This window comes from Natator depressus, chromosome 26 (genome assembly GCF_965152275.1).
Source record: "Natator depressus isolate rNatDep1 chromosome 26, rNatDep2.hap1, whole genome shotgun sequence".
Classification (NCBI taxonomy): Eukaryota; Metazoa; Chordata; order Testudines; family Cheloniidae; genus Natator; species Natator depressus.
In genome coordinates, this window is record NC_134259.1 from 4,308,532 (window position 1) to 4,324,593 (window position 16,062).

Sequence of the window (16,062 nt, forward strand, 5' to 3'; positions counted from 1 at the left end):
CGGGTAGGGGGGTGGTTGTGGTCAGGACTTAGGATCAGTGTAGGAAGGGTGGCGGGCCGGGCGGGGGGTCTCTGCAATCAGCACCATGGAGCTCAGCAGCCTGCTGAAATCCCTGCAGTTGGAGAGCCCGCCAGACAGGGGAGACCCCGAATGCCTAGCTGTCACTGCCCCCCCAGCAGAGCAGGTTCTCTCCCAAATCTTGTCGCTTTTCTCAGCGGAGGGAATCAGCAGCAGTGTCAAGGCAGGGATGGTCAGAGACCTGCGTGCGCTCTTCGAGGCTGCAGACTGCCAGTGGCTGTTTGGGGGCTGCCACCCCAATGTAACCCGCAAGTTGCTGGGGGACTTGGTGGCCGCGCTGAGCCACTATGCGGCTCTGCCAAAGCAGAAGTCAGACACCGGCGGCCCACCCAGCAGTGATGGCTTTTACACCACAGTGGCCGATAGAACAGAAGACGTTGGCTTGGTGTTTCTTAGCCTCCTTGCTAAAGTGGAAGCTACCAAGGGATCCAAGTCCCTGGGTGCTGTGGTGGTGAGGAAGGTCCTGCCACATTGCCTAGGACTGATCTACATCTTTGCTGCAACACACCATGCAGAGAAGCCGTGGACCAGCCTGAGGTCTCGGTCAATAGCACAGGAACTGCTGACCTTGCTAGTTCAGGTTGCAGGCTGTGAGTCGGTGCCTGAATTCCTCCAGGGAGGAAGCGAAGATGAGGAAGGGAGGTTTGCTGCCGTGATGAGACTCCTGAAGCCAGAGCTGACTAAGTGAGTAAGATCACTTGCCTGGGGGGCTTTGCTTGGCGAGGCTTGGCACTAGTGGGTCAAAGGACTGGAGATACCGGTGAGCATTGCAGTGAGGTGTGGGGCACTGCTGGACTGTGGTCAAGTTCTGAATCTATTGAGACACTTGTGATTTCAGGAATAAATAGTTCAGTGAACAAGCTTTACTGATTTCAGAGTAGCAGCCGTGTTAGTCTGTATCCGCAAAAAGAAAAGGAGGACTTGTGTCACCTTAGAAACTAACCAATTTATTTGAGCATAAGCTTTCGTGAGCTACAGCTCACTTAATCGGATGCTTATGCTCAAACAAATTTGTTAGTGTCTAAGCTTTACTGAGAAGATTGGGCAAGTAGCTGGGATCAGTGTGGGTGCCTAGGTTGGGGAGAATCAATTAGCCAAACATTGGATTTCACCCCCACCCCTGGAAGTTGTATGCACATCTGCCCCAGTAGTGGAAGTTGCTGGTTGCCCCTCTGGCCTGGTAATTGTTCAGCACATGTTACTGAAATAAACAGTGTACCTGTTTGGGGCCTGTTCTTGCACTTTTTCTCCTTGAAGTTAATGGGAGCTCTGCAGAAAAGCAGGCCCAAGGGGTTTCAAAGGTGTACTCCAAAACTAAGGCACCTAAACCCAGTGGCTACAGAAACAACAGGTCATGGGTAGCATAAAGATGCTGACTTTGTAATATGGTAACAGTTAAATAGAACGGATGATTATATTACTGTATAATGTTTCTCTAATCTAAACAAAAGTCACTGTTGCAATGATTGATTATTGTTATGTGTCTGATATTTACATGGCAAGGATTTGTAACCCTCTTAAAACTTCCTAAACATGTAAATAGTTAAAATAATAATAATAATTTGTGGTTTCTTGTGAAAATGTTAGTGTTAATGTTTTACGTACTTGGAATCTTCTTTCTGCTGCTAGTTGCCTTGTCACCTTTTTGCTGGTTAAAGTGTCAAAGACTCTTTACAGAGCAAGAAACTATTTGATTTAAAGGGGGAAAGGGTTTGCATATAAAAAAGAACAGAAGTCTGCCCTAACCACGTGCTAGTCCTGGTCTGTTATCTGAATCTTGTGGTGCGATGCTGCAGTGAAACCACTAGGGTAATGTTTGCTTTATGCATTTTTCCAGAGAAACGTGGAAGCACAACCCTGCCACAAAGCATGTGTTCTCCTGGACGCTGCGTCAAGTCACCCGGCCATGGCTTAGTCGTCACCTGGAGAGTGTCCTCCCACCATCACTGCTCCTCTCGGATGATTACCAGGAGGAGAATAAAATTCTGGGTGTGTGCTGCCTGCATCATATCATTCTCAATGTGGTAAGGAAAGATCACTGCTGGGAGGAGGAGGGACCATGTTGCCACAGGCAAACATAAGGAGGAACTGTGGTCTAATGGTTAGAGCAGAGGACTCTTAAGTCAGGATTCCTGGCTATGCTGTTAACTCTCAAGATGACTGGACATGGCACACCAATTCTCAGTTCATTTTTCTAGTGTTCAAACTGCAGTAATAGTGGCAGCTGGAAAATATTCATATCCATCTGTGTGTGACTCATGAAAAGGTGGATGCTAATCGGGGCTATTTATAAGATGCTGGGCAAATCTTAAAATATTTCCACATATGTTCCTAATTACTTTAAAGTTAGTTTTGTGGGGGTTTTCCAGCAGTGCTGCTGTGTGCGGTTTTGTAGCTTAAGCAGGAGCAGGAACTCGGTTTATTAATAATAACACTTTGCTTTTCTCTAGACCTTTCACTTAGTATCTCAAAGCACTTTATAGACACAAATACATTTACCATCTCCCCCTCCTGCAAGGTTGGTGAATATGCACCCAGCTATAAAAGATGGTTTTTAAAAAAAGGTACAGACTTATGGCCACTTATGGTGAGTAATGGAAATAGAACTCGTGGCCTGTTTCCCAATTCCCTCTAAGCATTAAACAAACAGCACTCCTTGCTTGCAGTATGTCATTTGGAGGAGTATTTTAATAGCCCTGGTTTGTAAAGCACAGATGTGGTGTTGCACTCTCCCTGTATTGTGAAGGGCAGCAGAGCTAGTATCCTGTTCTTTCTAACAGAGCTGAGGTGATCAGCTTTGTACAGAACTGCTGAATATGGTGTATCTTCCATCACATTGAATTACACACAGATGTTTCTGTTGTTGTTGCAGCCAGCTGCGGATTTGAACCAGTTTAACAGGGCACAGGTTGTCTACCATGCACTGTACCATCACCTCTACGTACGGGAGGCACAGCTCATTCAGGTAAGCCACTGGGGTTTAGTCTAAACCTTGATCGATCCTACTGGGATTTTAATTAATGTAATGGATAGCTCAGAGGATTGGGATACAGAACCTCCATTTTCCAGGTCACCCTTTCTAATCTAGCCTTAGGTTATTAGTATGTGACAATTGGCTAGTGGCCCCCATATGAAATTAATTTGGATCTCAGTTAGGTCTTAATGGACAGGGAAAAGGACCCCACCTCCTGGCCCCCCTGTTCACAGTCTATGAAGAGAGGCCAAAGATGTGAAAGGCTATGAAAGAATGACATACATTCTGGTGCCCCAAGACAGTGTTTCTTAACTAGGGGTACAACTCATCTAGATATCTGCCTAGTTTTACAATAAGCTACCTAAAAAGCACTAACGGCGTCAGTGCAAACTAAAATTTCATACAATGACTTGTTTATAGTGCTCTATATACTATACACTGACATGTAAGTACAATATTTATATTCCAATCAATTTTATTTTATAATTATATGGTAAAAGTGAGAAAGCAATTTTTCAGTAACAGCATGCTGTGACACTTTTGTATTTTTGTCTCATTTTGTAAGCAAGTAGTTTTTAAGGGAGGTGAAACTTGGGGGTACGCAAGACAAATCAGACTCCTGAAAGGGGCACAGTAGTCTGGAAAGGTTGAGAGCCACTGCCCTCAGACTACCAAAGAATCTGCATAGTGACTCCTTCCCTGCTTCTCATTGCACCAGGTGGTGCTGCTGTGCTTGCTGGACCTGCTGCTGGTTCTGGAGAGATCCCCGCAGCGGCTGTCCCAGGAACCCAGAGCAGCTACTCCCTGTCATGAGGTCCTGCAGCTAGTTCTGACTCACATGGAAGCAGAACACCGGCTCCCACTCCGGAGAGTGTATGCCAGGAACCTGCCTGCCTTTGTGAAGAGGTAAGAACTGTGCATTAGCCCTTCGGTGATTACTTATTGGCCACAGTAACTTCCTTCCATGACTTTTCTTGTCTTGGCAGACTTGGCATCCTGATAGCACAGCACCTGAAGAGGCTGGAGCGCGTAATTGTGGGATACCTGGAGGTCTGTGATGGTCCAGATGAAGCAGCCAGATTGGGAATATTAGAGACACTGAAGTGCACCATACAGCATGGCTGGCCAAGGTATCTTTAGGAGACTTAGCTATAATATCAGAGGGGTAGCTGTGTTAGTCTGGATCTGTAAAAGCGGCAAAGAGTCCTGTGGCACCTTATAGACTAACAGACATATTGGAGCATAAGCTTTCATGGGTGAATACCCACTTCATCAGTTGCAATACGAAAGCTTATGCTCCAGTATGTCTGTTGGTCTATAAGGTGCCACAGGACTCTTTGCTGCTTTTATAGCTATAATAGGAAGCAAAACCTGAATGCTCTCACTCTTACTCAGCTACACTTGCTTGGGGATCTGAGGAAGATGTTTTGAACCGTGTGAAAAATGGATCTCTAGTCTTAAGTTCTATGTAAACAGGACTCACTCCTATCACAGCACTGAAATCCCCTCTACGCATTGCTAGTTGAGAGAGTCCCACAGCTAGACCAGTCCTCATTTCGGCCTCACTTGGCAACTGTGGAAGAATTACCACATGCAGGACCGAAGGCTCTTTTTCTTGCATGTAGATCTTAGGATGAATTAAGCAGCACTTTATATTGACTTTAGTCCTATCTATGCAATCTTTAATACTCAGTTTCCTTTGTATTCAGGGAATATGAATGCCCCCTGGTGGTTACATTAAAACATTTTAGTCATTCTACCTCATGGCCACAGTATTTGCCTGCATTTTAGGAGAGTTCAAATCACAAGGGTGGCTCTAGACAGCAGGTTACTGTGCAGTGAGCCAGGCTGTGAATTGACAGCCCACCAGCTTGTTGTGTGGTAACATCCCATGTGGACACTGCTAGAGCACCGTCCAAGTCCCAGCGTGCAGCTTAGCACACTTGAGTAAGCCACACCGTACTGCAGGGCTTTCACTGCACTGTAGCGACGTCCATAGGGGATGTTAACACACGGCAGGCTACCACGCTATAGATTCAGACCCTGGATTGCTGAATAAAGTGACTAAATGGGGGAGACTTAATAGAAGTGGGAGGGGGAACACACTGTATAAGCCCTGTTCTGTCAGGCAGTATTTCCTAGCGTTTGTGGTATAAGGCAAATGCTAAACTACTCTTGCTGCTTTAAAAATGAGCCTCTTGCCCCCGCCTCCGAAGTGTTTTCTAACCTAGCATGTAGTTTAGGCTGCTGTCCTGATCACAGCTGAGCTCAATGGCAGTCTAGAGCAATGCACAGTTGAATGGCAGACAGGCACTCTCTAGTAAGTGGCTCCTGCTGCCTGCAGAGTTTAGGGCACGCTTCCCCTATTCTCCACCATCCTAGAGACAGGCTTGGGAAGAGTTTATTCAGAGTGTCTATTTTCCATCACAGAATGGCATGCAGGCTTGCTGTGCTCCTCAAGGCCCTGCTGAGGATGATTTGGGACGTATCTACTGATGGAGGCCTGACACAGCCAGTGAAAACATCTCTGCTCCATGGGGCCACAGAGTGCCTGATCCTGCTGGATCACTGCTCTCGGGGGCAAGTGAAGGTGAGCCAAGGACTCCAACCAAGTCCCATTCTGTAAATGTTTCTTTAAAAGGAAAAAAAGAGCACTGCTGACTTTTTAGGACAGAATATCAGGTAGAAGGGCTTTGGGCACGTGGGGCTTTTTTTTTGTTTTCCTTTAGCAAAGTCCTGACGTCCAGAGCAGCACCTGTCAAGGGAGACAGCTAAACACACCACCCTTATGGAATTGTAAGGCTCTCTGGGCTAGCATGTAACTATAAAGGCACATAGACATAGTCAGGTGTCCTCTTCTCTAGGTGATGCAGAGGTGGCTCAGGAGGTAACTCAGATGCATACATAGGGAAATTGTGGAGATATAAAAATGACCCACTGAAGTGCTGGGACACTATCACCCCATAGTGCCTCAGTGTTTGCAGTATCCTTCTCCGGTTGCTACAACATAATGAAGATGGTTAACGAGAGTAGAAACATATGAGGAAGGCTTGAGGGCCACACAGCACTGAAAGTGAGGTGTCTGTGCTTTTCCCCTTTCAGATCCTGCTTGAAGGAATCTACCACAGCTGTGACGACTGTAGCCTTCGGGCATGCATCAGGCAAGTGCAAGAGAACACCTGAGACACAGCTACTAATAGCCAGAACCTGCTTTTTTGTTTTTTATTATATTAAAATATTTAAATTTGATTTTGCACCTGTCAAAATGCCCCCTGCTAAAGTCACACTGTCATATTCCTCCAGCTATACAGTCCCACTGTCCAGCATACAGCTCAAGTTATACCCTCTTTCGAAGGAGTCAGGTTGCTTTTGATTTGGATGCAGGTTCTGTTTCCTGTTCATACTCTATTTCAATGTAGGCTCGTTTTGTCCTGACTGGTCCTTTCACAGGAGCTTTGCCCTTGGATTTGGAGTGACAGGTTCTCTCCGCCATCTCTCTCTCCTCTTCCTCGCTGGAGGATTTGTCATCCTGCTCCTCCTCACTACTTGTCGCCAGCTTATCCATGTCCTGGACAGGAGGGAAGACAGGAGGGTTAAGACAGATACTGACTTGAAAGCGCTGTACTTTAACTAAGCCTCCACTCCTCTGCAAATGCATTACTCCCATCGTGTAGGTCCTGGCTCCCTGTTGTCTATTCCATGCTGCCTTTGAAGGGAACAGAATGAATATGCTGCAGTCTGATATTACAACATGTGAATCCAATTGCTCTGACACTAATCACATGAACACAGCTCTGAACACAGCCAGAGGGGAGGATGTTTGGAATGAAAAGGAGCTAAACTGGGCAGTTACAGGAGGACTGAAAATGCAGGATGATCGGGGCTGCATTCCATTGATTTAACATCCCTTCATGCGCTAAGTTTAGCTATAACCCTTCAGCCGGTTTAGTGTAATCATTGAGCAAGATCGGAGCCAGAACTCGTGGTATCTGTATCACTGCACATGCATTATTCCCCTTTCCATCAGGCTATCAGGGTGTTTCACATACCTCAAAGTCACTGAGGTCGCTCTCATCTACCTCTACAAACTCCCTCTTGTCAGCGTCCTGTAAGAGATCAGGTCAGAAATTGAGCATCTAGACTGGATGCACTGCACGAGGATTGGAGCGTCGGGGAATGTCACTGTAGGAAGGGTGTGCGCAACCCACTCAGGTACTGGGAGTCAGGGTCCTGGACCATCTTCTACAGAGCTGAATTTACAGGGGAGCCTGTAGCACTGTTCCCCATTTGCTACACAGAAGACTCAAAACTATAAATGATGAACTAACCGCAACTTGCTCTCCCCACCACACAGCATTCACAAAGGGCCAGTTCCAGCAGCTAGTGATGCATTTGCCTGGTGTCTCTGCTGAGCAGGGAACACTACTAACTGCAGAAGCAGCGTTCAGCATGCTGCCTTCTGCAAGCTATAGTGGTATCTCCACGATCTGACTACTTCCTGGACTAAATCCGCCAATTATTAGCACTGATTCTCTAGTAAGGGATTTTAACACTCGTAGCAGGTTACAGACAGTGGAGTCATCTGCAAAGAGCTTTGGGGTAGGAAGAAGGGACTAGGCACAAAGTGACAAGCCAGACTCCCACTGTACTTGGCTAACAATAGGAGAGAGGAGAATGGAGACGTGAGTGAATATTAATATGCAGTTGTCTATATATACATCCCTCTTCTGCAAAATTCATACAACCCCATGTGCATATATATATAAAATGGGTCCAGCACTACAGCAGTCATGGCTTAACTGCCCCACTCTGATGGGAGAATTTTACAACCATTACCTCGTCTTCTTCCTTCTCCTCCGTGTCAGACTCTGCTTCGCTCTCTACGTCCTGCTCTTCCAGAGCCTTGTCAAAGGCATGTATGGGGAAGTTATAGATATCTCCATACTGAAAGGAAAACAAGCACCTGCTTTAAATCATACCAGGAAGACAGATCGTCTAGGAATTGACTCCTTTTGGCTATGGTCCACCTCATGCTGAGGGCTAAGAACACAGGTTACACCAAACTAGATTAGACTAATGGGCCACAGAATCCATTTATCCCACATTTGATACTGGCCCTTAAGGAATCTGTCCTGACTCGCAGTGTGCCCCGGGAAGGGAGGGGTACGACTTACTTTCTTGACCTCTGCATTGGTCACCTAATGCCCTGAAGCATGAGAGTCAGCTCCTCCAAACTCACCCCCTTATCTTAGCCTGCACAGATCTGTTGATCATCAGGTCACACACTGTAGCCAAACCCTATCATGCGCTGCCTCCAGAAGTGACTTGCAGCAGGTACCAAGTGACCCAGCTATGTGAAATCTAGCACCTGATCCACAACTGCATGACCTGTTTCTGGTTTGGCAGGTGGGGGTAAATCTCAGAGCATCGGTAGGGTTTGCTGGATTTGCTACATAAAGCTTCCAAGCTGCCTTACCCCTTGGGCACACAGAGAGCTGATTGTTAGGATTGGTGGAAAAGACTGAACTTTTGAATATTTTAACATGATAAAAAGGGACAAATTTCAGTGATTCCCCCCTTGTGTCTTTTTTTTTAATCAGCTCTCCTCATCAGCCCTCGCTAAAGGCTGCACTGCAGCCCTGGCCAAGAGAGCCCTTTACTCTGCTGACCCTGCTGTAGGTGGCCAGAGGCCTTGCCCAGACAGAGATGCTGAGGAAGTAAAGGGTTTGACTCTAGCAGGTGGGCGAGACTACTCAGGTTATTCACTAGTTTATAGCGGTGGTTTATTATGCATTTTATGCCAGTCACATTATACAGCACTTCAGGACTGAGGCTCAGAGCCAGATACAGCTACGAACAAGTACAGAGCCAGTGACCAATAATTCTGTCCTAGTAATATTAGAGAGCTCATCTTCCCAACAGCATTCCCCAAAGGCAGAAGAGTGGCTGTGTAAGAACAGCCTCCCCAATCTCAGCAGAGCTAATGATCACAAGCAAGTCTGAACTGTTAGCAAACATGGAGCCAACACAGCTATGGGAGAGCAGGCTGGATCCTATTCTGCCTCATGCATCGCTGTTCGAATGAGCTTGGTAAACACCCCCCTAGCTTAGCAGAGGGATACACTTTTGTGCTAGGAGACGGGAGGTGGTAACCCTTACCGTTTCCTGCTTTAGTCTCTCCAGTAACTCCTTCTCAATGGCATTGTCCAGCTGAGCAGCAATCAGGGCTTTTTCCTGGTACCAGGGGAAAGAGGAGTTGGCATCAATTCATTTCCAAGATGCAAAAAAACCGGAAGCACAGAAAGAATCAGGGCTGCACAAGAGTCACATTACCTCTCTCCTTTTCTCTCGCCTTTCCACCTTTTTGCTTAAAGGAACAAGCTTCCTCCTGTGATGGGGAAGAGAGAAGTTAGTGAAGATTTCAGTCTACCGGCCACTGATGCACACCAAGCGAGTGAATGTTTATTCAAGTCCCTTCCCAGCCTCCGATACAGGATGCTCCCTGCTCCCCACCTGGCACAAACTGGCCTCTCAAAGGAAACTTAGGCTAAGCTCATAAAAGTGCAGTTTTAATCAGTTTAAGTGCATCTACATTAGGGTTGTAACTAAATTAATTTCAAACAGATTCAGTTAGATGGACCCAATGATTTAATTTATTTATTTATTTTAAACTATAGACCAGCCCTAAGAGAGGCAGACAGGCTGATGGTATGGAGCAGAGGGAAGGAAGTGAACCGTCATCACTTACTGTCGCTTGAGTGTCAGCTTCCGAATGCGGATCAGATACTGTGTGATTTTGGTGAAGCGCTGCTTGCATTTGTGCCGGATGAAGCGTGGCCAGTAGATGAGGTTCTCATCTATCTCCTCCAAAGCTTTCTCATAGTTCTTGCTCAGTCGGACCTGACAGAGAGAGGGAGGGTGAAAAACTTTGGAGCAGAAGCAATTCTGGGACATCCTCACAAAGGGGAGTGGAGTTTAAGGTGGTTGTGGTGCTGGACCACTTCCTCCCCTGGCTTTTTTCTAAAACCCAGCGGGCAAGAAGAAGGATGTTCTTGCTGTTAAGACACTGGACTGGGACTCAGAAGATCTGGCTTTTAATCCCAGCTCTGCCACAGACTCCCTGTGTGACCCTGGGAAGTTATTTAATCTCTCTGGCCCTTATTTCCTCTTCTATAAAATGGGAACATTCCCTTCCTACCCTTTTGTCTGTCTTGCCTGTTTAGACTGTAAGCTCATTGGGACAGGGCCAGTCTCTTATTATGGGTGTGTTCTAAAACAAAAGGAATTCAGTCTGTAGTCCATCTATCCAATCTTTGGTCTCTCTGCTGATGCTACATACAAGGATCCAGCTGTGGTGATGGCTTTTGTGACGTGGACACTTGCGAATGGAATTATTTCCCAGCATCTCATTTTACAGATAGGCCAAAGAACAGCCATCAGTCAGATGAGAACTGAGCATCAGACTAACTCAGATCAGATTTGAAAAGAGAGGTTCAAGTCTCTGTATTAACAATCCCCAGAGCCAACCAGACCAGACACATTCAAAGAAAAAAAATCCCTTGGCCGTTACATCAAAGGAACACTTTTCAAACATTCCTGGTTTCGGATTCTATTGATCATAGGTTAGATTACCAATGAAAGCCTAGCAGTTTCGTCAGTGATTCATCCATTCTGTGTTCTACCTAGTGTCTTATACAGCCTCCATCTCCATGGTATCTTCACATCTTCCCAAGTACTATCCCAGTTATACAGCTGAGTCACAGAGAGATTCAAAGAGTGTCTGTGGCAGAGCTGGGAATTGGGAGATCTGAGTTCAAGACCGAGCTGTGGGCTCTAGAAAGCCAGGGCACGCTGTGTTAAAGAAACAGTCAGTGTAAAATGACAGCGCTAATAGTCTGTGAAAAGCAGGGACTACGCTGCCGTTGGATATTTTCTTGGCATAAGACATTTCATTATGTTAAGTGCCATAAACTGCCATGACACAAGGGTTCTGCAGGGCCAGTATACAAGTAATATACTACATTAATGCTCAGCAATGGAGGATATGTTCTCTCCAGAACAGCTGACACTTTTTAATATATGTTTAAGAAAAATTAAAATAATGTGGACTAGAACAATCCCAAGGTGGAAGTGTCCGTATCCCATTGCCGGTCCTGAGATGTTTACCCACATCAGAACCTGCTCTTTATACCGCCCACACCTAGGGACAAAAACATCAGGGTTAATTTAGGTGGGCTTAAACAGGAATGCTTTGGATATGTTGTAAATAGTGGAACATTTTTTTTAAAAAAACAACGGTGACATCTGTCAACTTGCTAGATTAAGTTTCAGGCTCGGTATGGGATTTAACTCACCCGCTCCCAGAGTCGATTGGGGAAAGCCGCCCGCTCTATTGTCTTCATGTACAGATAACACTGACCTAAGGGAAAGAGGAATAACATGAACTCACTCAAACCACCAGTAGGCACTCAAGAGACAAACTTAGCTCATCCCAGTCACTGCAGAAAACTCCAGCACTGGGACACTTGCCCAGATCTCCAATGTCAGACACAAGCATTCATCACAGGGGGGCTTACGCTCCAAAGGGTAACATGCTTAACTACTGCAACATCAACAAACTAAGTGAAAGGCTGCAAGCCTGGGCTCACCCACTTGGCATGGAGTATGCGTGGCTTTGCTGTACTCTCAGCCAAGGCTACCACTGACAGACACAGAGCATCACAGACAGCCCTACAGAGAAGCAGCCACCTTCAAGGCGGAGGGCAGCAGCAATCTGCTGCCCAACCGCTGTTTGGGCGAGGGGGAGCAGGAGGCCATACACCTCAAGGCAGACTAACTCTTAGAGGAAAGTCCCCTGGGACGGAGCTTTCACACCTACACAGGGCAAAGGTCTCAAACAACTGAACTGCAGAGTGGGTCTGAGCCCACCCTGTGGTTCCAGAGGGAATGTCTACATTGAGTTCGAACCCTGGGTTTACACTGCAGACTCAAACCTAACCCTCCTCCTTTCTATACACAAACCACGCTCACTTAAGGTTTCCTGGGGGTGGTGGGTCCGAGCCTGAGTCAAGCTGACACGCAGCGTTCAAGCCCTAATGCTTTGCAGTCTGGATGCAGCCCCACTGCACTTGTGCTCTGGAAGTATCCCACAATCCGACAGGCTGGCTGACTTTGTCCTCTGAACAGTCCAGTTTGGTAGACTGTAAAGTTTTCCCACCCTGCACCATGAACAAAGGGCTAGAGTGGCCCTTTGGGAAGGCACAAGGAAGTTTGGGATATGGGCAGTTGGACTTCAGCGTGCATAATGCAGTGTAGATGCAGGAACCCAGGTTGGGACCCAGGGTTGAACAATTCGTAACCTGGGGTTACAAATGAGGGTAGATGCTCAACCCCTAAGTTAACAGACCCAGAGTCTGGTAACTTGAGTTCTACTAACCCAGGGCAGTGTAGACATACCGAGAGCGTCTAGGGGCTTCAAACCTGAGGCTTAGAACCCTGAGCCATTCTCTCTGGCCTACAGTTAGCTTACTGGGGAGGTGAAAAGAAAAGAGGAACACAAAGAAAATTCCTGAAAGCACAAAGCTGGGCAATTCAACCCACTGGAGAGAGAGAGAGACACACACACACACACCAACCTTACTTAATACATGCCAGATGTCTGGCTGGATATTTTACCAATGTGCATTTGAGACCCAAAGAAGCCTTAAAGGGACCCTGTCTACCAGAGGAAAGAGCAATAGCTGCCCATGATTCCAGTGAAAGAGACAAGGGGAAGGGCCGTGCAAGGTTGCAAGGCCCTTGCTGGGGCACTGCAGAAGTCTCACCTTTCTCCTCTTTGATGGTTGCATACTGGCTATTTGCCAGAGGACAGGATGATCGATTGCACAGACCTGTCAGGTTATACTCATTGCGGCAAAAGTTGTGTGTCTTTGTCCTGGAAAGAAGAGACTTTAGATGAGCCGCTAACACGGAAGATTCCATCCGAGAATCTCACATACTGTACAAGTCCTCTTGCATTAAACTTCACAACTGCTGCTGTCAGGTAGAGAAGGATTATCATCTCCAGTTTATAGATGGGGGAACTGAGTCACAGAGACACTCAGGGTGTGTCTACATTACAGACAAACACAAGCGGCTGGCTCATGTCAATCTGCTGGGTAGATGTTTGGGGTCAGGCTGGAGCCCAAGCTTTGGGACCCTACAAGCAGGGAGGGTCCCAGAGCCCAGGCTCCAGTGCGAACCCAAAAATCTGCACATCAGTTTTTAGCCCCACAGCCCGTTAGCTGACCTGAGCCAGCCACGGCCATGCTGTGGGTCTTTTATTCCAGGGTAGATACACCCTGAGCTTCCTAACCTTTTAATTCCAGATTGTTGGTTCCACCCCAGCCTTTGGAATGTGCCGAATTCCTGAAGCAGTCAAATTAAAGCGCTAAGGGACACTCTGAAACAGATAGCACTTGGCCGTGGCAGCCAGGAAGTCATCCGCCCAGTAGCAACCTGGGTCTCAAATTGGAATCTGAAGAGCAAGATGCAGAGCTGGATCCTGAAATACTCACTTTATTTTGTAAGAGCAGAATTGTTTGTTTCCAAGACTATCCCAGACAACCTGAATAAACCAGAAGTCAGTTAGTACATTTCATAGGGTAGCACATGCATTTCTAGAGAAGCCAGTCATCCAGGGCTCTCACAGCACTTTACAAACATTCATTAACCAAGCCGCCCAGCACATCAGAGGGAAGATCTGGATTATTATTTCCATTTTACAGATGGTAACATTGAGGCACAGAGCAGTGAATTGTCTGGGTTAAAGTCAGCAGAAGATCCTGGAATAGAACCCAGGAGCCGAGACTCACGTGGATCTACTACAGCACATTGCAGGCAAGGAAACCAAGCTAGGAGCCTGCACAGCATATGTATCCATACTTTCTCTTTGTTTTTGTTTGTTTTGGGGGGTGAGTTCACCAGCAAGGAAGGATGCACTGTTGCTGACACAACAAGTTATTATAAGTTTTCATAAGGTAAAACAACAGCTACAAAAACCCAAACAAAATATTAAAACCCACTAACATGGATGCATGGTTCTCTAAACCAGCATCTGAACTTCCTGTAATCTACTACCCCATCCCCTGTGGGTCTCTCACATGTTTTCATTTTAACCCAAAGCTCTTTAGGATAGAGACCATGTCTCCTATGCAGTCTGTAAAGCCTCGGGGCATTCCAAGCTCTACAGTTATAATTACAATAGTGTTGGGTACAGCGATAATCACAGGCAGTATTTAAACACACAACAGCAATGCAACTTGCTGCCTTATATGCCAAAGCAGCAGCCAGCTGCTAGCACATGAGCATCACAGATGAAGCCAGAGCTGCTTGGACAAACCTGCTAACCTGAGCACAGGCTCTTGCCAGGCTCCTGTCCTGACCGTGCTCTTTCGCTCCCAGGACAGTCCTGGGGGTGACCCTGTGGTTACCTGCCATGCAGGAAATCCAGTTTCCAAGCCTCGGAGGGGAGACCCTATGACTAGGGGTGCTGTATAGCCATTCAGAGACCTGGTTGCCCATCACCACACCTTTCTCCCACCCCCAGAGGCCAGGAAGCAGGAGGTGGGAGTGTTGTCCCACTCCATGTGCTGAGCTGCCACATAGGCGATCTGGGTCTGCTTTCCCCACTAGGGCGAGCAGCTCCCTGTAACGCTGTGGAGGAGGGCACATTTCCCTGCTCCAGCATGGCCAGCGCCCCATGGGAGCCGGTGGGTCCGTAGGTTACACAGAGTGGGGCTGGGACCCAGACTCTTCAGGGGGCCCCAGCTTTGGGGTGACTGAGACAACCACCCCCAGAGCTGCAGCCAGCCCTCGCACCTGGGAGCTCCCCTCCCGGCCACTCAGCGCCCCGAGCCCCCCGATGCTCGGCACCCCTCTGATTTCCACGTGGGCAAGGGGAAGGGAAACGCGGCCGGACGCAGCCGAATCAACCCTGCCCTGGTGGCGCTGATTGGCTAGGACGCAGCTGTCTGGAGCCGGCGGACGCAGCCGAACCAACCCCCACCACGGACTCACATCGTCCGAATGCATCTCGCCTCCGCCGCTCGCCTGCTCCGGGCTTCCCAGACAACTCCACGCCGGGCTGGGGCTGGGGCTGGGGCTGATCGGCTTCAGGGAGTCACCATGACAGTGGGAGGGCACAGGGCCGAGCCAGCGCTGGGCTCTCGCGAGATCGGGGAAAGCGAGGGGAGGGGGAAGGAGAAGGGAGGGGCGAAGGGAGGAGGAATTGGGAAAGGAGCGGTGGGGAGTAGGATTTGTCTGGGGGGTGGGGAGGTGATGGGGGGAAGGGGTTAATGGGAGGGAAGGAGGAATGGGAGATGGAGGGAGGAGTGGGGGGTGTTGCGGAGAGGAGGGGGAGTGATGCAGAAAAGGGGGGAATAGGGATGGGCTATGTGTGGACACCCCAATATCTACGGCTTCCAAAACCACCGTCTTTCCTCTGCTCCTGTCTAAGAGCTTTGGGCTGGTGAGAAACACCAGGGTTAGCGCTGAACAATAAGACAAAAGCGCATCCTGAATATCAAAATGTGGGATGTAGCGCGCACCTGCCGCCAGCAGATGGCAGCACGAAACCTCTAACTGGTTCATTGGCCCTAACTGCCTAACTAGGGCTTTTGGGGTTCATTAGTTTCGCTTTTTGGGGGTGGTGGTATTTTTAGCAGGGCATTAATTCTGTGTCCAAAATGGAGTTTGGGGGGCTTTCTCTTTGATACTGTAATGAGAAGGGTGGGGTTTTTTTTAGCTATTTCCCAAAAGTCTTGTCTAAATAGGATCTACTTTCATTTCTGTTTCGCCTATAAAAATTCCTTACGTGTTAGTTTAAGCTTTGTACCCTTGTTGCTGAGTCCCTAGTTTAGCATTTAGTGTGTTTGTTCCCTCGTGCACTTTAGCATAGGACTGTTTCCAAACGCGCTGTGTTACAGTGCACTAGGGAGCCTTTAGTGCCTACCAGCAGGGTCTGCATGGAC

At 47.7% G+C, this 16,062-nt stretch overlaps 2 protein-coding genes across 2 annotated transcripts; one reads left to right on the forward strand and one right to left on the reverse strand.

The window, feature by feature from the left end:
* The first annotated feature begins 29 nt into the window (after window positions 1-29).
* TTI2 (TELO2 interacting protein 2) lies at window positions 30-6,283 on the forward strand. Its single transcript, XM_074939995.1, has 7 exons — window positions 30-762; window positions 1,916-2,102; window positions 2,951-3,043; window positions 3,771-3,958; window positions 4,039-4,182; window positions 5,483-5,642; window positions 6,155-6,283. Exons 1-7 carry the CDS (start codon window positions 86-88, stop codon window positions 6,233-6,235), a joined length of 1,530 nt encoding a protein of 509 aa, XP_074796096.1. The 5' UTR covers window positions 30-85; the 3' UTR covers window positions 6,236-6,283.
* A 7-nt stretch (window positions 6,284-6,290) lies between these two features.
* Window positions 6,291-15,214, reverse strand: MAK16 (MAK16 homolog). Its single transcript, XM_074939996.1, has 10 exons — window positions 15,110-15,214; window positions 13,609-13,658; window positions 12,877-12,986; window positions 11,407-11,471; window positions 9,801-9,952; window positions 9,386-9,440; window positions 9,212-9,286; window positions 7,889-7,996; window positions 7,102-7,158; window positions 6,291-6,620 (listed from the first exon to the last, which is right to left on the reverse strand). The coding sequence occupies exons 1-10, from the start codon at window positions 15,122-15,124 to the stop codon at window positions 6,411-6,413; spliced, it is 897 nt and encodes a 298-aa protein (XP_074796097.1). The 5' UTR covers window positions 15,125-15,214; the 3' UTR covers window positions 6,291-6,410.
* Between the last annotated feature and the right edge of the window lie 848 nt (window positions 15,215-16,062).